At 39.2% G+C, this 20,038-nt stretch overlaps 1 protein-coding gene across 2 annotated transcripts in view; it reads left to right on the top strand.

Annotated features, from left to right (window-relative positions):
- IKZF3 (IKAROS family zinc finger 3) overlaps window positions 1-20,038 on the top strand; it is an 84,594-nt gene that overhangs the window by 52,347 nt on the left and 12,209 nt on the right. Inside the window, exons 4-6 of one of the 2 annotated variants that reach the window (XM_007465172.1) lie at window positions 7,842-8,102; window positions 9,021-9,188; window positions 11,910-12,026. The exons of the other annotated variant lie outside the window; for it this stretch is intronic. Of the exons in view, the coding sequence (XP_007465234.1) occupies window positions 7,842-8,102; window positions 9,021-9,188; window positions 11,910-12,026 (546 nt within the window). The remainder of the gene's footprint in view (window positions 1-7,841; window positions 8,103-9,020; window positions 9,189-11,909; window positions 12,027-20,038) is intronic. 2 annotated transcript variants of the gene reach the window in all.

The following is a 20,038-nucleotide window of genomic DNA, read 5'->3' as shown; positions in this document are numbered from 1 at the left end:
AACAACATCACCGTTTTGTGTCTTCCCTGTCTAACAGTCGCTATCTGGTTTTGTCCCTTCTCACAGTATCTTTGGCAAACTTGAAGCTATTACTCCAGACTTTGTCCCGATTTAAATTGGATTCTGAGATCTCATAGTTCAGAGTGGAAATTCAGAACCTGCTTTTTACACTGGGAGTTCATACTAAAAACATGTTATCCAAGACACCCAAGTTGCCTGTTCTGTTTGCCATCTTTGATAGGTTCTTCTCTCCAACTGAGCATTTTATGTGCCTGTAAAACAAACTGAGGTACAGTTGGCTGAGACTGCTATTGCCCCTGAAGGATTTAGCTGTTGGATCCTTTCCAAGACCCATTGTTTTTGCAATGTCTCAGGTGAAACCAAAAATGTCTACTCTGGAGTGCAAACCTTTCATGTGATAAGCATCACCCCAGGAAATGAGACCATGTGCCTCAGCCCCGGTGAGCCAAGCCTTTGTTCTTTTCAGCCTACAAAATTCTCTCTGGGGTGTGTGTGTGTGTTAGTGTGTGTCATCTTCCTAAGAGGCCTCCAGAACAGACAAAGATGGGAGCAAATGTACCCCAGAGTAGCTCCTTTAGAAAGAAGTTCAGCTTAATCAAATTTTCTGTGAGTTAGATTCAATTTAGACATCTTTTCCCCCCTCTGGGAATGTTTAGCAATTACCTTTATCAGCAATTTGTGGTTTGGTATCTTCTTTTCTCCACAAACTCAGTTATAAAAAATTTACTCAGGAAGCCTTTAACATGTTTTATTATGAAGTATATCATACGTAAAAAAGGCAAATATAATTACATGTATAAAGAATAATAGCAAAACAAGCATCCATGGACCCACCACCTGGCTTAAGAAATAAAATATTGCTAGTGCCTGTGAAGATTCTTGATAGTCTTTTAAGTGGCAATTTAAGCCATGTGTCTAAGGAACCTAATATATTTAATAAGAGACTGGAATTTACAAAACTGAAATGGGAGATTATTCACATTACAAAAGGTCTGTTCACTGTACAGAAGATCTCAGGATGCTTTGGGGGCCTCTCCTCAAGTATATTCAAGTATTTCTTGCCAGATCTTTAAGACTTTCTGCCTTTATTAACAGTTCAGGTGTTGCCAGTCACTGACAACTGAAAAATGGAGGAAAAATGAAGATAAACATCTCTGAATGTGTAATGTAAATCTGTGGGACAATATTATTGGTTTTACATGTAATATTTTATGAAGACAGAAACAGGAGAATTGTTTGCTAGTTCAAGGTATCTAGGAGACTTCATGGAAGAAATGGCATTTAAACAGCATCTGGAAGTTTGAATAGAATGTTGATGTGGGGAAGGGCATTTTAGGTAAAGGAAAGACTGGAGAAGAGGTTTGGAAAACTGCAGTTAGTAAGATGGCTACTGTGCTTCTCAAACTTTAATGTGTATAAGAATCCTTGAGGATTTGTTGAAATGCAAAATCTTATCCAGTAAGTCTAGGGTGAGGCCTGAGAGTCTGCATTCCTAACAAGCTCCCAGGGGATGCTGGAACTGCTGATTCAAGGACCTCACTTTGAGTAGCAAGGTTCTAGTCTAGAGAGAAGGATGATTCAAGGAGTCTAGTGAGAAATGAGATGATCAGGTCGGCTTGGGGCAGATTCTAGACAGGTCCTTGAATGTCTCACTAAGGAGTTTGGACTTTATTCTGTAAACAAAATGAAATCCTTGAAAGTTTCTGAACAAGAGTTTTAGTACTACAGGATGATTAATCTGGCAATAGGATATAATCTAAAAGAGAGGTCACATATACCGTGGACCAGTTAGGAAGTTAAGGTATTGGTATATTCATGTATTAAGTATTTATTGTGTATGTACTTTATGCAGAGCACTGTGTCAGATTCTAGAGCAGCAGTTCTCAAACTCCATTGTGCATAAGATTTGCCTAGAGAACATATATTTTTTAACATCTTTATTGGAGTATAATTGCTTTACAATAGTGTGTTAGTTTCCGCTTTATAACAAAGTGAATCAACTATACATATACATATATCCCCATATCTCCTCCCTCTTGCGTCTCCCTCCCACCCTCCCTATCCCACCCCTCTAGGTGGTCATAAAGCACCAAGCTGATCTCCCTGTGCTATGCGGCTGCTTCCCACTAGCTATCTATTTTACATTTGGTAGTATATATAAGTCCATGCCACTCTCTCACTTCGTCCCAGCTTACCCTTCCCCCTCCCCGTGTCCTCCAGTCCATTCTCTACGTCTGTGTCTTTATTCCTGTCCTGCCCCTAGGTTCTTCAGAACCTTTTTTTTTTTTTTTTTTAGATTCCATATATATGTGTTAGCATACGGTATTTGTTTTTCTCTTTCTCTTTCTGACTTACTTCACTCTGTATGACAGACTCTAGGTCCATCCACGTCACTACAAATAACTCAATTTCGTTTCTTTTTATGGCTGAGTAATATTCCATTATATATATATGCCACATCTTTATCCATTCATCTGTTGATGGACACTTAGGTTTCTTCCATGTCCTGGCTATTGTAAATAGACCTGCAATGAACATTGTGGTACATGACTCTTTTTTTTTTTTTTTCTTAAATTCCATATATATGTGTTAGCATACGGTATTTGTCCTTCTCTTTCTGACTTACTTCACTCTGTATGACAGACTCTAGATCTATCCACCTCATTACAAATAGCTCAATTTCGTTTCTTTTTATGGCTGAGTAATATTCCATTGTATATATGTGCCACATCTTCTTTATCCATTCATCCGACGACGGGCACTTAGGTTGTTTCCATCTCCGGGCTATTGTAAATAGAGCTGCAATGAACATTTTGGTACATGACTCTTTCTGAATTCTGGTTTCCTCAGGGTATATACCTAGTAGTGGGATTGCTGGGTCATATGGTAGTTCTATTTGTAGTTTTTTAAGGAACCTCCATACTGTTCTCCATAGTGGCTGAACCAATTCACATTCCCACCAGCAGTGCAAGAGTGTTCCCTTTTCTCCACACCCTCTCCAGCATTTATTGTTTCTAGATTTTTTGATGATGGCCATTCTGACTGGTGTGAGATGATATCTCATTGTAGTTTTGATTTGCATTTCTCTAATGATTAGTGATGTTGAGCATTCTTTCATGTGTTTGTTGGCAATCTGTATATCTTCTTTGGAGAAATGTCTATTTAGGTCTTCTGCCCATTTTTGGATTGGGTTGTTTGTTTTTTTGATATTGAGCTGCATGAGCTGCTTGTAAATTTTGGAGATTAATCCTTTGTCAGTTGCTTCATTTGCAAATATTTTCTCCCATTCTGAGGGTTGTCTTTTTGTCTTGTTTATGGTTTCCTTTGCTGTGCAAAAGCTTTTAAGTTTCATTAGGTCCCATTTGTTTATTTTTGTTTTTATTTCCATTTCTCTAGGAGGTGGGTCAAAAAGGATCTTGCTGTGATTTATGTCATAGAGTGTTCTGCCTATGTTTTCCTCTAAGAGTTTTATAGTGTCTGGCCTTACATTTAGGTCTTTAATCCATTTTGAGTAGAAAACATATTTTAATGCATGTTTCCAGCCCCCACACCCCCAATTTTGGGACCCCCAAAATTTCTATTTTAAAACCCCACAACCTCTCGTCTTACAGATACAGGTGAAGCAGTGTCATAGGGGATACTGAGTTGAAAACAAAACAAACAACAAAAACAAAAAACCAACCTGTGTAGCTTCTGACCTCAGATAGCTTACATGTCCATATGGGAGATGAGATGAGTTTACAAGTAACTCAAAGAACAAAGGAACAGATTATTTTGCAGCCAGGGGGATCAGGGAAGGCATAGTAGGGGGAAATGGCATATTAGTTTTGCCTTAAAAGATGTGTAGGATTTGGACCCGTGGTAATGTTGGGGAAAGACCTTTTGGGCAGTGGAAATAATAAAAGGAAGAATACTTAGAAGTTGTTCAGTTTGGTTAAAGATATCTCAGTATTCAGAATCAACATTACAAAAATTGTTGGGGCCAGATATTGAAAGGTCTTTTAAATTTTTTGTTTCTGGGTTTGGATTTTATTTTGTTGGCAGCAGAGAATATTGGAGAATTTGGACAGGGTCATGATATGACCAGAGCTACAGTTTACAAGAACCATCTGGTGGCAGAGTATAGCATGAGCTGGAAAGGAAAGAGAAAGGAGACAGGGCGAACAATGTAGAGGCTACCACAATAGGAGAGCAGTCAGGGTCTGAGATTTGGGATAATGAGTGTGTAAAATAGTGGGGAAGAGAAGCAGATTGGAGAGAGGGCACAAAAATAAAACCAATGGGTGATTAAACGTGGGGTGCAAACAAGAGGAAGGAAAGATGACTGTAAAGATCCTAACCTGAATAACTATGAAGATACCTAGGAGGCCTTTGGGAACAGAGGACTGAAGAAGGGGAGAGAGATTACACCTAGAGATACATATTTGGTGATTAATCATGTAAAATGCTAGTTGAAGCCTTAAGAGTGGATGAAATTGCCATAGGGGAGGGAGTATAGAAGGAAGAAAAAAGGGGGTTAAGGACAGTATTTGGGAGGCAGAGCTGGGGGAAGAGCTAGAAAGAGGCAATCAGAAAGGTGAGGAAAGAAGGTACAGTTTCACTGAAGAAGTAGGAATACAGAAGAACAAGGAGTGGAGGTCAACAGTATCAAGGGCTACAGAGAAGCTGGGGAGAATGGCACACAAAAGGCCATTAGACTTAAGAATCAGGAGTTTATTGATGATCTTCAAGGGAGCCGATTCAGTGAATTATGGAGGCAGAAGCCAGATTACAGGGAATTTTATATCAGTTTTGAGATCGTAGAGACAGCACAGATTACTTCTGTATGAAATCTATCTAGAAAAGAATGTTGAGAGAGGATGAGTTTAGGTATGATGGGATGAGAGGCTAAACTAAATTGCAAATGGAATAGAAAAGAGGAGTTGGCATCTAGAGAACCTGAGGACGTAGAATCTATAGGACTTGGAGACTGACTTGATGTGGAGATTGGACGGAAAAGGATTCCAGTTTCAAGACTTGGAGAATGGAAGAAGGAAGATGCCATGTGTGACTATAAAGACATCATAAGTTAGCAGCAATTTTGCGTTCAAAGATGACAAGTTTGATTTTAGATATGTTTCTTAATGTTTTCAAGGGATACTAAGTAGAATGCCCCCACCTTTCCTCTGCTCCAAAAAATTTTCCTCCCAAGGAAGAGAATGAATCTCTTAGTCCTTAGAGCAGACTAGTGTCATTTCTGGTAGTTTTGGTGGACTATATTTGGAGACTGGGTGCTAAGCCCAATAATCTCTCAGGAATCCCTTTTGTATCTTAGATACTAATGTATTCTAATATTCAGCTCTGTTTATTTTCACATGGTAAACCATAATGAATTGTTGATCCCCAGTAACCATGCAGAGAGGACATCCAGTTCTTTTATCTAAAACTGGTAGGACTCCAAGGACAAACCAATAACTATACCAGGAGCTCTTTTGGTCCGCGAAGTCCCAGGGACTTCCTTAATGCCCTGTCCATGTGTCTGTATGCGTTCCCTTAGAGCCCTGGGTCTCAAATACTGTCTTCCTTGTTCTATGGCTAAGTCCCAAATGACAAAGGCCAAGAATTTGTGTTGAGCCAGGTCGGGGTAGTATTGAGTTCTAGGTCAAGCCCATTAAAGCCAAAATCCTGAGAGAAGGAGCAACTCTCTCATGTCCTGTTTTCAGAAAGACCCAAAACATTGATCTTACTAATTTTTAATTGTCACTGACCACAGAATGGCCTGAGTCTGTTCATATTAACATTTACAACGAAAATGAAAAGGATCCTTCTCTGCTGGCCCTTTCTATATGCTGTTTTTGGTTTTCAGTACCTGAAGTTTTCCGTTGAGTTTCTTTTAAACGCCTACATGCAAACTAAAGAGCCTTCAAGCTTTGGTGGGATGTCACCCACAGCTGGAGTGATGCAGGAAGGGAGGAGGGGACAAGCCTCAGGTGCATCCTTCTCTTTAAAAAAAAAAAAATTTTAAAGCAAAAACCACTTAAGAAAACAAATTCCATCTGAAAGCAGGCAAGATGTGTCCAGAGAAAGAAGGGAATGAATCTCTCTCCATTCCCTTCTCATCCGTTTCCCGTAGGAAACGTATATCAATTCATGTATAATCCAGATGCATAGGATGGGCAAATTTGAAACACGTTGGATGTTTCCTGTAGCCCTACATTTCTTCTAATCACAGAGTGAAAGATTGTGAACCATGAACCGTGATGAGAAGCAGTGGAACAGTATTGCAGCAATGGCTCCTCTGTTGGTGGTTAGGCCCTGTCTTGCTCTATTAAGCAAACACAGTTAATATAGATGAAAGGTAACCTTGATAGAAGTGAAAATTGAAACTTGAGTGGAAGGTAGCAAGCCAGGCACAGCTGCAGTTATACTTCCTCCTATGTGGCAACAGGAGCTGCACTTACTGGTGTTGTTTGGAAGGGATGTCGTTTTTTAAAATATCTTTTCTTCAGCGTGTTTTGGTTTTTAAAGTCTACCCCATTGATGGGGGACTGTGGACTATGATAGTAAGGGGCATATTAGACTTGATGTGTCAGAGTGTGAGGCCAAATCGAAGCTCAGTGTTCTAAGCACAGTTAATCTGCTGTTAACTGGCTATGTAACTTTGGGCTACTCACCAAAAACGTCTCTGATCCTGGATTTCCTTACCTGAAAAACAAGGGTTGGATTAGATGATCTCTAAATTCCCTTCCAGCCCTGAAATTCCATTGATTTGTGATTCCTCATGGAGCATTACAATTTCCAGTTTCTAAGAATGAATTTTTTTTTAAAGTAAGCATTTATGCAGCGTTATACATATATGAAAAAAATCCCTTGTAAATATTTGTTATGATATCAGGCAAATATTTAGGTTTTCTTAGTATCAGTACATAAATTTACCTTCTTCATTTCTTATGTTCTTCAGCTTAAGAGTGCTGCACCTCTTTCTGAGATAGTACCTGATCAGCCAACTCACTTTGGCCAGCCCCACCTCTCCTATCCAGTCCTACAGTTCTAGGACCTCGAGTTTAGCCCTCCCTAACTTGGGTATAGGTGCCCTTCCCCTTGCTTCGGTTGAGCTTCATTTACCTGTGTCAATGAAAATGACTCCTTAGAAGGTTATGTTAAAGGATTACTTCTCCTTTTATCTTTCTCAAGACTATTTCACTAGTACTGCCAGCTTCCTCTACATTCAGTGTTCTCTCTTTATCGGCTCCGAGAGAGAGAGATAAGACTCATTTTAGCAGTTGGTATACATGGAAGGGGAAGAGGCAAAGCATGGCTTAAAATCAGAGAAAAACATGTTAACTATTCAACTCTCAGTCTTAGTGGCATAAATTGGATGCAATTGAAGAATTAAAACAGCATTTTCTTCTTGAAACCAAGGAGAACATCACCTTGCCTTGTAACTGCAACCACCAAAAAAGTACTAAATCTGGGAACCTTTCTCCTCTCCCGGTACTGGAGAAGAATTGCTCAAAATGTTTTTTTCATAGTCGCTTTGAACAGTCATAGCTAAAATCTATTATCTCTAATTTTCTGGATGGCCTAAAACGCTGTCATCTCTTTGTGTGCGTGCGCACGCGTGTGTGCATGCGCGTGCATGTGTCTGTGTTTTCCCCTGACTATGGTTCTGAATTCAAATAACGAGTGATCATCCTAATGGTATTTTCTTGTTTTGTGGATGTACAATATTGTTAGCTTCATTTGGTATTTAATTGTCAGTTGTGGGTCTCTGCTCTTTGAGCTGCTTTGATAGCTCCAAAACCAATCATTGTTCATTTCTTGCATTTTCCTCCCTGCAGATGATTCAATGAAAGTGAAAGATGAATACAGTGAAGGGGATGAGAATGTTTTAAAGCCAGAACCCTTGGGAAATGCAGAAGAGCCTGAAGTTCCTTACAGCTATTCAAGAGAATATAATGAATATGAAAACATTAAGTTGGAGAGACACGTTGTCTCATACGATAGTAGCAGGCCAACCAGTGGCAAGATGAACTGCGATGTGTGTGGATTATCCTGCATTAGCTTCAATGTCTTAATGGTTCATAAGCGGAGCCATACTGGTAAATAGTCTCCTTTATCCATTGTTCTGAAAACTATCCTAATTCAGCCACATGAGAAAAGAAGTGGTGGAATTTAGGACTTACTTTTGATTACTTTCATTGATTTTTGCTAAAATTCTGATGTATCTCTCCCTCTCTGTATTTCCATTTACCCAGTGATTTTTATTCCTGCTTCATGGTGCATTTGGCAAACATATTGCAAATGCTATGAATAAAAGAAGACTGTAGAGAGCACAGTGTTCTAGGTCAGCCACATATTTTTCTTCAGTTAATAAGTGGGAGTTAAATTGTGTGATATGCTTTTTAGGCATCTTTCATATATTTTTGCATAACTTTTTAAAAAGCAGATCTCATTGTATTGAGTTCAAATTTGGTAGATGAAAGGACATAGCTTTTATTAACAATTTTAAAAAATTTATTTTCGGACAACAAAAAGGCAGTCAATAGAAATGCATACAAACATAACACTCCCAGTGAGCCCAATAGATTTCATCTGACATCGGATATGACGACTTTAAAAAGCATTTCTTGAATTAAAGAAAAAAACCATTTCTGGCTCTTTATACCTTGTTAGGACTTCAGTCTGTGACTCTTTTTACAGATTGAGATTACATTCAAAAGGAATGCTAAGTAATGTAAAAACTTAAATCTAGAAAGCACTTCTAAAGCTACTCTTATTTTTTTGCTCTGATCCAAGACAAGATGCCTCAAGTAGCCTTGCTAGGTGAGTGCTTTTTCTCTTCTGGAGGGAAGATTCCATAAGTAAGTCTTAGGCTTGCCTTGAAATACAGCTCCCATCTGATCCCAATATGAACAGAAACTATCTAAAAAATGAGCTTTTGCCATAGGCATCTAATCTGTGCATATGTTTCGCCACTTGCTGGGTGATCAGAAATCTCTTTTTTGTCCTTTTTAAAGGTGAACGCCCATTCCAGTGTAATCAGTGTGGGGCATCTTTTACTCAGAAAGGTAACCTCCTCCGCCACATTAAACTGCACACAGGGGAAAAACCTTTTAAGTGTCACCTCTGCAACTATGCATGCCAGAGAAGAGATGCACTCACAGGTCATCTTAGGACACATTCTGGTAAGTGAGAGCAATGAGCATTCCATATCTAGTAAATGTGGGTTCCTCAGTGCCCACTGCGGAAACTAGAAAGAGTTAAGTATGGAGGTTTTAATCTGTCACTCCGGTTCTGAAGGGTTACAACAGCAGAGACCTCTAGGGCTAATTGCACTTCCATTAAGGCATTAATTGCTCTCCGTCTGGCTCAATGGGGTTGATCATCTCCATACCATCTTTGCGCCCCTAGAGAACATCACAGTCAGACAGGAAAAGCCTGCCCTATAAAAATGCTTTTTTAATTTTTGCAAAAAAAATTATAGCCATCAGTATTTTTATGGTAAACTTTATTAAAAGATTATTTTCCTAAAGATATACACACATACTTTTCATTCAAAAGTCTGGATAAAGCAAATGATATACTGTTTGTAAATTATGTAAAACTGTAAACTGGGTATGACTCATTGTTGGGGGTTAGTTTTGGCTAGTCTGGGCTAAATTGGGGAGTTTGGGCCATTCTGGTCTAAATTTCTTTTTTTTGCATTGAGATATAATTGACAATATAAGATAGTATTAGTTTTAGGTATATATGAGCTAAATTTCTTAAACCCAACTTTCTTCTTCACAAGTCTATTTATTTTTAGTCTCTAAAAGATGAGCAGCAGTAGAATTCATAAAAAGCTATGTTCTGTCTTGATGTTTTCGCTCCTATTTTAACCACGGAAGATACATTTTTTTCAACATTTAGAATTTCCCTCCTAGAAAAATAAAACTGAGTTTATTTTCAAATTTGGGACCTCATGTTCTTGATGTTATCTGACAAAATTTTAATTGAAGAAAAAAAAAGCTTTGTTTTTATGTCAATCCACCTTCTGCTTTGACTAAAACCCAGCCCCAAACCCGCAACTGGTCACAATGCAGAGACTAAGGATTAAACAAATCAGCCCCAACGAAACTCACCATGAGAGATCATAAATGGCAAAAGAAGGGTTTCTTTTACAGCTCATTGTTCAAAGTAATGAATTACGACTGAGTTTGGTCCAAAAAATTAGAGTAGTTCTTTTCTGTTGCTTTTTCCAAGTAAGATCCAACAATAATAGTCATTTTTAAGACAGATTCTAGAGGACCCCAATTTATGCAGAAACTTAATATTCTTAGCCCTAACAGAGCTGCATTTATTTTAACTTGGGATTCCATAAGGATCTTTTAGTGCTTTAAGTCCCAAAGGCACTGTTTTAAACCGAGCAAGAGGATTAGAAAATAAAAAAATCTCAGTCCCTAAAACTCTGAAAAATTCATGGGGTACATTTCATCGACAAGTCAGAAAGGCTATCCCCGCACACAGAATTGAAGTTATTACTTACATAATTTAAAAAATAACTCATTTGGAGGAGTTAGGAGGTTAAAGGTGGCCTGAATTGTATGGATGAACTTTTGAGGAAACTTTTGCTTTATCTTAGAAGTTAAGATGAAGTCATTTTGGCAATTCCTTCTTATTTCTATTATTCAAAACTATCCTCAGGGGCTTCCCTGGTGGCACAGTGGTTGAGAATCCGCCTGCCAATGCAGGGGACACGGGTTTGAGCCCTGGTCTGGGAAGATCCCACATGCCACGGAGCAACTAAGCCCATGCGCCACAACTACTGAGTCTGTGCTCTAGAGCCCATGAGCCACAGCTGCTGAGCCCACGTGCTGCAACTGCTGAAGCCCGCGTGCCTAGAGCCCGTGCTCCACAACAAGAGAAGCCACCACAATGAGAAGCCCGCGCACCGCAACAGAGTAGCACCTGCTCGCCGCAATTAGAGACAGCCCGTGTGCAGCAACGAAGACGCAACACAGCCAAAAATAAATTAATTAATTAAAAAAAAGAAAACAAAAACTATCCTTAGTTGGTTAGGTCAGTTTTTATTGATTGAGCCCAGACTTTGCTATAGCCACTGAGCAAGGACAAGCTACATTTATCGAAATATGTCAATGCTCTAAAAAGACTGAATGACTAACTCCCACAAACTGCAGCATTCTTTACTTACAGCCAGCTGGATGTCACAGAATATGGGATTTCTTCCTACTTCATTCTTTTTTAAAAAAAATTTTATTTATTTATTTATTTATTTTTGGCTGCGTTGGGTCTTCGCTTCTGGGCAAGGGCTTTCTCCAGTTGCGGCAAGCGGGGGCCACTCTTCATTGCGGTGCGTGGGCCTCTCACTGTCGCGGCCTCTCTTGTTGCAGAGCAGAGGTTCCAGATGCGCAGGCTCAGTAGTTGTGGCTCACGGGCCCAGTTGCTCCACGGCATGTGGGATCCTCCCAGACCAGGGCTCGAACCCGTGTCCCCTGCACTAGCAGGCAGACTCTCAACCACTGCACCACCAGGGAAGCCCCCTACTTCATTCTTAAACCACACTAACCTCCTTGAAAAATAAAAAGTTCCTATTTTTATTTTTTTCCTGAAGAAACAAGATTGGATCGGGAGCCAAAACACTATGCTCCATGATAGTCATTAAATCCAAATCCTTTCATTTGTGAAAAGACCCTATCCTTTTAAAGAATAACATGATAGTCAATCATAGGCCATAACCTTATTTCAGTTGACTAAATTTAAAAGTAATTGTAAGTGCACAAGTATCCAAATACCCTGGCTTCTCTCAGGAGTCTCATTCCTAGTGGAGAGTTTTCACAGGGCCCCAATACACCATTTGTTCTGTAACCCCTGAGGGTCACTAAGTACCCTTTGTGCTCTCCTTATAGTTGAGAAACCCTATAAATGTGAGTTTTGCGGCAGGAGTTACAAGCAGAGAAGTTCCCTTGAGGAGCACAAGGAGCGCTGCCGTACATTTCTTCAGAGCACTGACCTGGCTGAGACTGGTGAGTTCATGCAACCCCTGTTCTGCACATATTTAGTGAGCATCCGCTGTTCTAGGTGGTAGGATACAATAGTAGACAAAAATACAAAAAATCCTGCCCTCCTGGAGTTTATATTTTCATGGGGAAAGACAGACTAGAAACAAAGAGAATAAGTACCTTACACAATAGAAGGTAGTAATTGCTATTGAGAAAAATAATGCAGGTACTGGGGGCTGATGGTAAATCAGGAAAAACATCAAGAAGCTCACATTTTAACAGACTTAAAAGCATAAGGAGAGAGCCCTGCAGATAACTTGGAAACAGCAAGTGCAAAGGACCTGGGCCTTGAATTTGAAGAAGTATAGCTAGCCCTTTGTGGCTGGAACAGAGTGAGTAGTGGGACATGAGGCCAGAGAGGAAATAGGAAACCAGCTCTTATCAGGCCTTGTAGGCCATTGTAAAGACTTGGATTTTTCTCTGAGTGAAATTAAAAATCTTCAGAGGATTTTGAACAGAGAGGTGACGTGATTGGACTTCTCATTTGAAAAAAAAATCACTCGACTTGCTGAGGATAGGTTGTATTTGGGATAAGATTAGAAATTGGGGAGTCCAGTTAGAAGGCCATTGCAATAATTCAAGCAAGAGAAAATGGTGTCTTGGTAATGGTAGAGGTGGTACAAAGTGTTTTAACTCTATACAGTATAGTTTAAAGATAGAACCAACAGGATTTCTTAACAGATTGCTGTGGGATGTGATGAAGAATGCAGTTGCCATTAACTGAAATGGTAAAGATTGAGGGTAAAGGCAGTGTGAGGGCTGGCTAAGGCAGAGTCCATTAAAACCAAAAGGATTTTCTTTGCGCAAGGCCGCCAGATCGTGTACTTGTCAACTCATATGATTTATTGTGATGCTTATGTTTGGTTCTGGGAATTTCATATTTTATTCAGTGTTTTGAATTACATGCCTAGTGACAATTGGTTGAAACACTGGATGTCTTTCCATGTACCAGTTGTGGTTTTATTTCCTTTCATTCTTGAGTTGAAATAACCTGAAACTTTTTTGTGTCACATCTCTGCAGTTGTCCTTTGACCCATATAGTTGACCATCAGCCTGGTTCTGCAGCTTGGATTGCCTGATATTTTTATTTGTTTACTTGAACCAGTTGCTTATTTAGAGTAGGTATAAACCCTCGTGGGATTTGGTGTTTGACAGCAGTAGTTGCAATTGAATAGTTTGAACATTCTAAAACAGAAAGATTACAAAAAAGTGACAGAAACAATGTGAAACTCAGGAAAAATGGAGTGCAAATCATGAGTAGTTTAACTGTACCCGTTTTGAGTGAGAGGAAACTTTTGTTTTAGATAAAGCCTATTTTATGGTGTTAGGAGCTGTGGCCAACTGAATTCTGTTGGTTTGCACTGCTTCTGCTTTTTATCCTGATGGCATCTTTAGTTTTATCAAGGAGCTGGATTTCCTCCTTATTTCTAAAAAGAAATCTTTACTCTTAAAAATAAAAAAGCACCTAAAACTTGGTTTTTGACGTCTTAAAGCAACATGCTTAAGGTTAGTCAGGCAATACCTGGGCATCTTTACTTGACGTTCCATTTCAGACAATAGACAAAGCTCTTACTGTGAGAAATTCTCAAGTCATGAAAATCTACTATATTCCAAATAGAATCATTGGTATTTAAAGCAAGAAGGATTAAAGAGAGCATCTAATCCCACCTGTTCATTTTATTTTATTTTTTGACATCTTTATTGGAGTATAATTGCTTTACTGTGTTATGTTAGTTTCTGCTGTATAACAAAGTGAATCAGCTATACGTATACATATATCCCCATATCCCCTCCGTCTTGTGCCTCCCTCCCACCCTCCCTATCACCTGTTCATTTTAGAGGTTGAGACTCATCAAAAATTCAGTGACTTACTTAAAAATCACTAGAACTTTTGTCGTTTTCATGATTAGCTATTTTTTTTATTTTCAAAGACATATTGGGACATAATTCACATACCATTAAACTCACCCTTTTAAAGTGTACAATTCAGTAGTTTTTAACATTCACAAAGTTATACAACCATCACCACTCTAATTTCATAACATTTTTCTCACTCCCAAAAGAAGCCCTGTACCTATTAGCAGTCACTCTTGTTCCCCCTCTCTCCAGCCCCCGGCAACCATTAATCTACTTTCTGTCTCTGTGGATTTGCCTATTCTGAATGTGTCACGTGAATAGAATCGTATAATGTGTGGCCTTTTATGTCTGCCTTCTTTCACTCAGCATAATGTTTTCAGGGTTCATCCACGTGGATGTACTTCATTCCTTTGTATGGCTGAATAATATTCCATTATATGGATTCATTGCATTTTATCTATCCATTTATCAGTTAATGGACATTTGGTTTTTTTCCCACTTTTGGAAAAATGGCTTAATTAGCTATATATATTTTAAAGGTTATGTATTATCTAGTTAGCAAAAGTAGAGTAACACACATACTAATAGGCACATACATATGTATATATGTCTTGATTGTCCTGGAAGCAGGGGAAAAAATTGAGTAAAATATCCTCTATGAACAGTAAGTTCAAAATTACTGATTTTGAAGTAAGGTTACCACCTTACTTCCCATTCCCATGACCTTTTTTAGGAATTTCGTATTAGAAAATATCAAAAGAAATGTTTTCACAACCTTCAGTGGTATAAGGTGATTCAGGAAATACTGAAATACAGAGGTTGAGTTAATTTGCATTTCATAGGCTGGTTTGATGGATCCATGCAACACACTTTAAGTCTCAGCAAAAAAATAAAGGGTTAACTAAGTCAGCAACTTTTGATTTTTTAAAAAAACAAATATGTCGTTATGGTGGTTTCAGGCTAGAAAATGTATAAAGTCACAGCTTAATCAAATATAATAAATACTGCATGTCCTGTCTATCTTTGATATTTCAAATAGGTCTCATGATTTTTCCTGAAATCCAAAATATAAAGAATGTTTACTCAAACACAAGCCAATCCTTTAATTATTGCCACAGCTCCCTACGTGGTTTCCATTTCTGTGTCCTTCTTAAAATTGGGAGTCCCAGTCTGGACACAGTGTTCCATTTTGAGCCTGACCAATATAGTGTCACCAATGGTACCTCCCTAGCTTTTATTTTATTTATTTATTTTTAAATTTATTTATTTTATTTATTTATTTTTAGCTGCGTTGGGTCTTCGTTGCTGTGCCCGGGCTTTCTCTAGTTGCAGCGAGTGGGGCCCACTCTTCGTTGCAGTGTGTGGGCTTCTCATTGTGGTGGCTTCTCTTGTTGCAGAGCATGGGCTCTAGGTGTGCAGACTTCAGTAGTTGTGGCATGTGGGCTTAGTGGTTGTGGCTCACGGGCTCTAGAGCACAGGCTCAGTAGTTGTGGTGCACAGGCTTAGTTGCTCTGCGGCATGTGGGATCTTCCCGGACCAGGGCTCAAACCCGTGTCCTCTGCATTGGCAGGTGGATTCCTAAGCACTGTGCCACCAGGGAAGCCCCATCCCTAGCTTTTAAAGTGATGATGCTGCACTGTGGATGTGGCACTTATTCATCAAGGGCTTATTGTAAATTGAAGTGCAGCCTAGAGTGAGAGCCAAGCCTTGAGACAAACCTGCCCCAGTCAGGGAGCAGGCCTTTATGGAAGCAGAACAAATGAAAAGGCCTTGGACTGGAGACCAATCTGCAAAAGAAGGTCGTGTTGGGCAACAGGACTTCTGGCCTTGCTAATCATTTTCTTTTGTTCAGATAGCATGCGTTGGATTCTCATGTGCCCGGCTGCGTGTCAGAGCTGTTTATAAAGATGAGTGAAGGTTAAGCCCCTACCCTTAAAGTATTCACAGTCCAACCAGGGACCGGGTACTTGATCTGTTAATATAAAGGTCTAATAGAGATACATGTGATAGTGTTACTTCAGTCCAAGTTTTTATACCAGACATCATCAAGATACTCTAATTCTGTCTTAATGGAGTATATATGAAAAGAAGAATGAATATAGACGATCACAGATTTCATTTTCTCATTAGCTTGATCCTTATTCCAGAAAGGGACTAACAGCTGGTATAGAGATTCATTTAGCCTCATTTCACACAAATTATGAATACTTGGAGTGGGACATATTTTTGTATGACAATGAGTTCTAGTAATAACAAGATTTTTAAACTAATTGAATAATTATATTTATTTATGAATCTAGGAGTCAAAACCTTTTATCTTCATTCTCATTGTTGTGGTTGAGATAATACAAGCATGAGAGTTTCAGAATAAATTTATATTTTTACCAAATAGCTGTCCAAAGAAAAAGCTTAAAGTGTTTTAAACGTCTCTTTTCCCAACAGATTATTAGAAAATCAATACTAACTCAACAAGTAGTATTCATTCTACTTTTGCTCAAAAAGGCAACAGTTTTATGTAACTTTTTTGTTAGAACCTGCCTTGCTCTTTGATAGCAGTCTCTTGTTAGACAATTCTTATTGCATAATAACACCCCTTTGTTCCACTCTCTATCAGTTACTGGCTGACCACACCATAGAAGAGACAGGAAGAAATGCCTCTTATTTGAGATCCATTTAACACTTCAAGATCTAATGAAGGATTTTGAACAAAAACAAAAACACAACGAATTATATAGTTAAATCTGCAATCACTTTGAAATAGAAATGGCGTCATGCAAACAGTTAACTAAAACCCAGACAAACTACTAATATTTTTGCAGAGATTAAAGGTAGTAACCTATTCTGTAATTTTGACTTCGTATGAGTTTTATTATTTATTTTTCAACATGTCATTAAAATCATTTTGCTAATGAAAATGGGTATATCCACTATATACTAGTAGGCAAGTAACACGAAGGGGAATTGACCCCAAATTATAGTCCTACTCCCACTGTGCTCACTCATGAACCAAGTGTGCAAATTATCCCTTGCCACTGTCCCATATTCCCCACACCCACCGCTTGCAACACTAAACTGCCAAACACCACCCAGGAACGGATTTCCTATTTCGCCATTTAAACCCATTATCTTGTTCCCTTACTATCTTGCCAAACTGGTTTCCCTCCACTTACATTCTGAGATGTGATGTGGCAAGATAACAAGTCTAGACTATTTGTATAAATAGACAGTTGGGTCTTAAAGTTGAAGCAGAGGACCAAATGCCAAGTCCTCTTTTTTCTTTTCCCCCTTTCAGTGTTCTGCCTAAACTTGTAATCCCAAAGAGATTGGCTTGACTCCAAAGCATTTCTTTGTGTTTTAAAGGGTGTTCGTTTAGTACAGCAGCTGTCCAACAACTGCAAGGCACAAGACTGAGAGTTTGGGAAAGAAAATGAGAGTGTACCATAGTCAGTTGAAACTTTAGCCTTTGCCTAACTTGCCAATTAGAAAACACAGTTAACTCAGTAAAGATGAACTTAATCTCTAGAGTGTGTTCACATGTACAATGAGGATTGGGATCTTGGAGCTGATATTTTGAGTGAATGACCCTGCGGGTGGGGGTGGGTGGATGGCAGCCCTCTAGATTAGTAGTTTCAGAGGATTCCTTTCAATCCAACCGGACTTGTGGAATATGGGAAAGTCTCCACGCTTGCCTCAAATTATCAGTCTCTCCATAAACACTCCAGAATTTTATCTTTTTAAATGTCAGGCATTTGGTCACTGATTTCCAGAGTAAGATTTACCTAGAAATGACTGTCATGACAAGCTTGGTGAGTAACCAGGGATAAAAGATGATGTTATCTCTGAAGGTTGCCATTTAGTGACATGCCCCAATTGTGTTATTTAGGTCAGTGTATCCCTGCTTTAGCCTCCTTCCAAATATAGAGTATATAGAGTATGTGTCCTCAGAAAGATGCTTGTGGTAATTGATGGTGACTTTGGTGAAATGTAGGGAGATGCTGAGAGCCGAATGGGAAAACTAAACCGGCAGCATAACGCTTGCAGTAAGTACTGGGACTGACAAACAGATCTCTGGGTAATGATGGGGCCGTTAGAGGAGTAACTAAAAGACTAAATAAGAGTACTGGTAAAATGGGGATAAAGTTAAAAATTCCCAAAGTACTGTTTTTCATTCTTGTTTTACTATAAATCTTTTCTGATAATAAATACATGGGGTAGGCATGGGGGTGTGGGAGGACCTTACCTGGCTTTAATCCTCTCAAAGTTGCTGGAACCAGAATGAATGTTCCTAGTCAAAGCACAAACTTAGCTGCCTCTCTGATGCTTCTAAGAAAAAGTCTCCTTCTAACAGCCTCGGGAACTTATTTCAAATCCCAGGCCTTTGTCTTTCATCTCTCTGCTCTTGGGGCTCTGGGTAGTGCCACATCTGGCGGTGGTTTGTGTGAAAGGAAATAATATGTATAATAGTTTCCTGTTTGGTCATTTAAACCTATCCCTGTGCTGGACAGAATTTAACCCACTTCACTCAACAGCAGGGTTCTGTCACTAAAGTGCCCGTTATTTACAACGATCGGTCAGCTAAAGTCACAGTGCTTTAGCACTGGCCCCAAAGCTGCCCAGTTCCCTTATTCGGACCCTTATTGTTTTCATTTACACAAATAGTGTTATAGCTTAAACTGGAGGCTGGGATTTATTTCTTTAGAGCATAGAATTATTTTTGATAAGAAACTCACAAAGTCTAGTAAATATGGTCATTGTCATCATTCTCTTCTCTTATTCATTTTTGGAGCCATTATTCTTGAATTTTTAAAACCCTGAGCTTTATAATTTATTGTGTAATGACTGTCAAGGAGTTTTAAAAAAACAGAACCAAGACCATGCCAATAATAAAATGAAAAATATGTAATACTTTGAATTCTCTCTTTCTGATTTGGCTTTGGTCTCCCCCCCTGGCCATTCTTGATAGTCTGGCCCTTGAGGTCTTTCTTTCTATCTATCTATTTATTTATTTATTTTTGGCTGCCTTGGGTCTTCGTTGCTGCTCATGAGCTTTCTCTAGTTGTGGCGAGTGGGGGCTACTCTTCGTTGCAGTGCGCGGGCTTCTCATTGTGGTGGCTTCTCTTGTTGCAAAGTACGGGCTCCAGGCACGTGGGCTCAGTAGCTGTGACTCGCAGGCTCTAGAGCGCAGGCTCAGTGGTTGTGGCGCACGGGCTTAGTTGCTCCGCGGCATGTGGGATCTTCCTGGACCAGGGATTGAACCCCTGTCCCCTGCATTGACAGGTGGATTCTTAACCAGTATGCCACCAGGGAAGTCCCTTCCTTGAGGTCTTTTTTTATCTTTCATTTACTTCAGAGATGGCCAGTTTTATTCTCTCTGGGCATGACCATTTACGATACTGAATATCTGAGAGACCATGGAACTTGTGGCATTTTTTCTGTATATTAGAATCTCTTCACACAGCAAACTCTTCAGCTACAGAATGAGCACGGACAATTCCTAAATCTGTGTATGTATTTGGGGGAAAAAGAATCCATTCTGTAAAAATCATCACTTGCTTTTTACTCTAGTCACTTAAGCTGATTTCAATTTCTTCTTCCTTAGAGACATTAGGAATGTACAGACACTTCCTTTTAGCTTGGACACCCTGAAACGCTTATGATAAAACAGAAGGAAATGTTTGTAGCATCACAACATGTTTGCTTAGGGCAGGGGTGAGCAAAACTATGACCCTCAGGCCAAATGTAGCCAGCGGCCTATTTGTGCACAGGGGGTTTCACATTTTTAAAGGTCAAGGAAGAACCAAAGAATATGGAACAGAGACTGTACGTGTCCCACAAAGTTTAAAGTACTTACTATCTATCTGACCCTTTACAGAAAAAGTCTACTGATCCCTAGCTTTGGCTAGCATCATGTGTTAACATTTAAAGCCTTGTATTTAGAGCAGCTGGTATCTCTTTGAACTTCAGACATAAACTCTTATTGGGTATTGCCTGATGTACCAGACTAAATTGTACTACATTTATTCCAATTTACTATTTAGTTGATTCGATGTTGGCACTATTTATATATTCTTCTAGTGGTTCTCAAGTCTTGCTGCATCTTAAAAATCATCTGGAGAGCT

This window comes from Lipotes vexillifer, unplaced genomic scaffold (assembly GCF_000442215.2).
Source record: "Lipotes vexillifer unplaced genomic scaffold, Lipotes_vexillifer_v1.1 scaffold591, whole genome shotgun sequence".
NCBI lineage: Eukaryota > Metazoa > Chordata > Mammalia > Artiodactyla > Lipotidae > Lipotes > Lipotes vexillifer.
The sequence above is the reverse complement of the archived record's forward strand: the minus strand, read 5'-3'. Positions and strand labels throughout refer to the sequence as shown.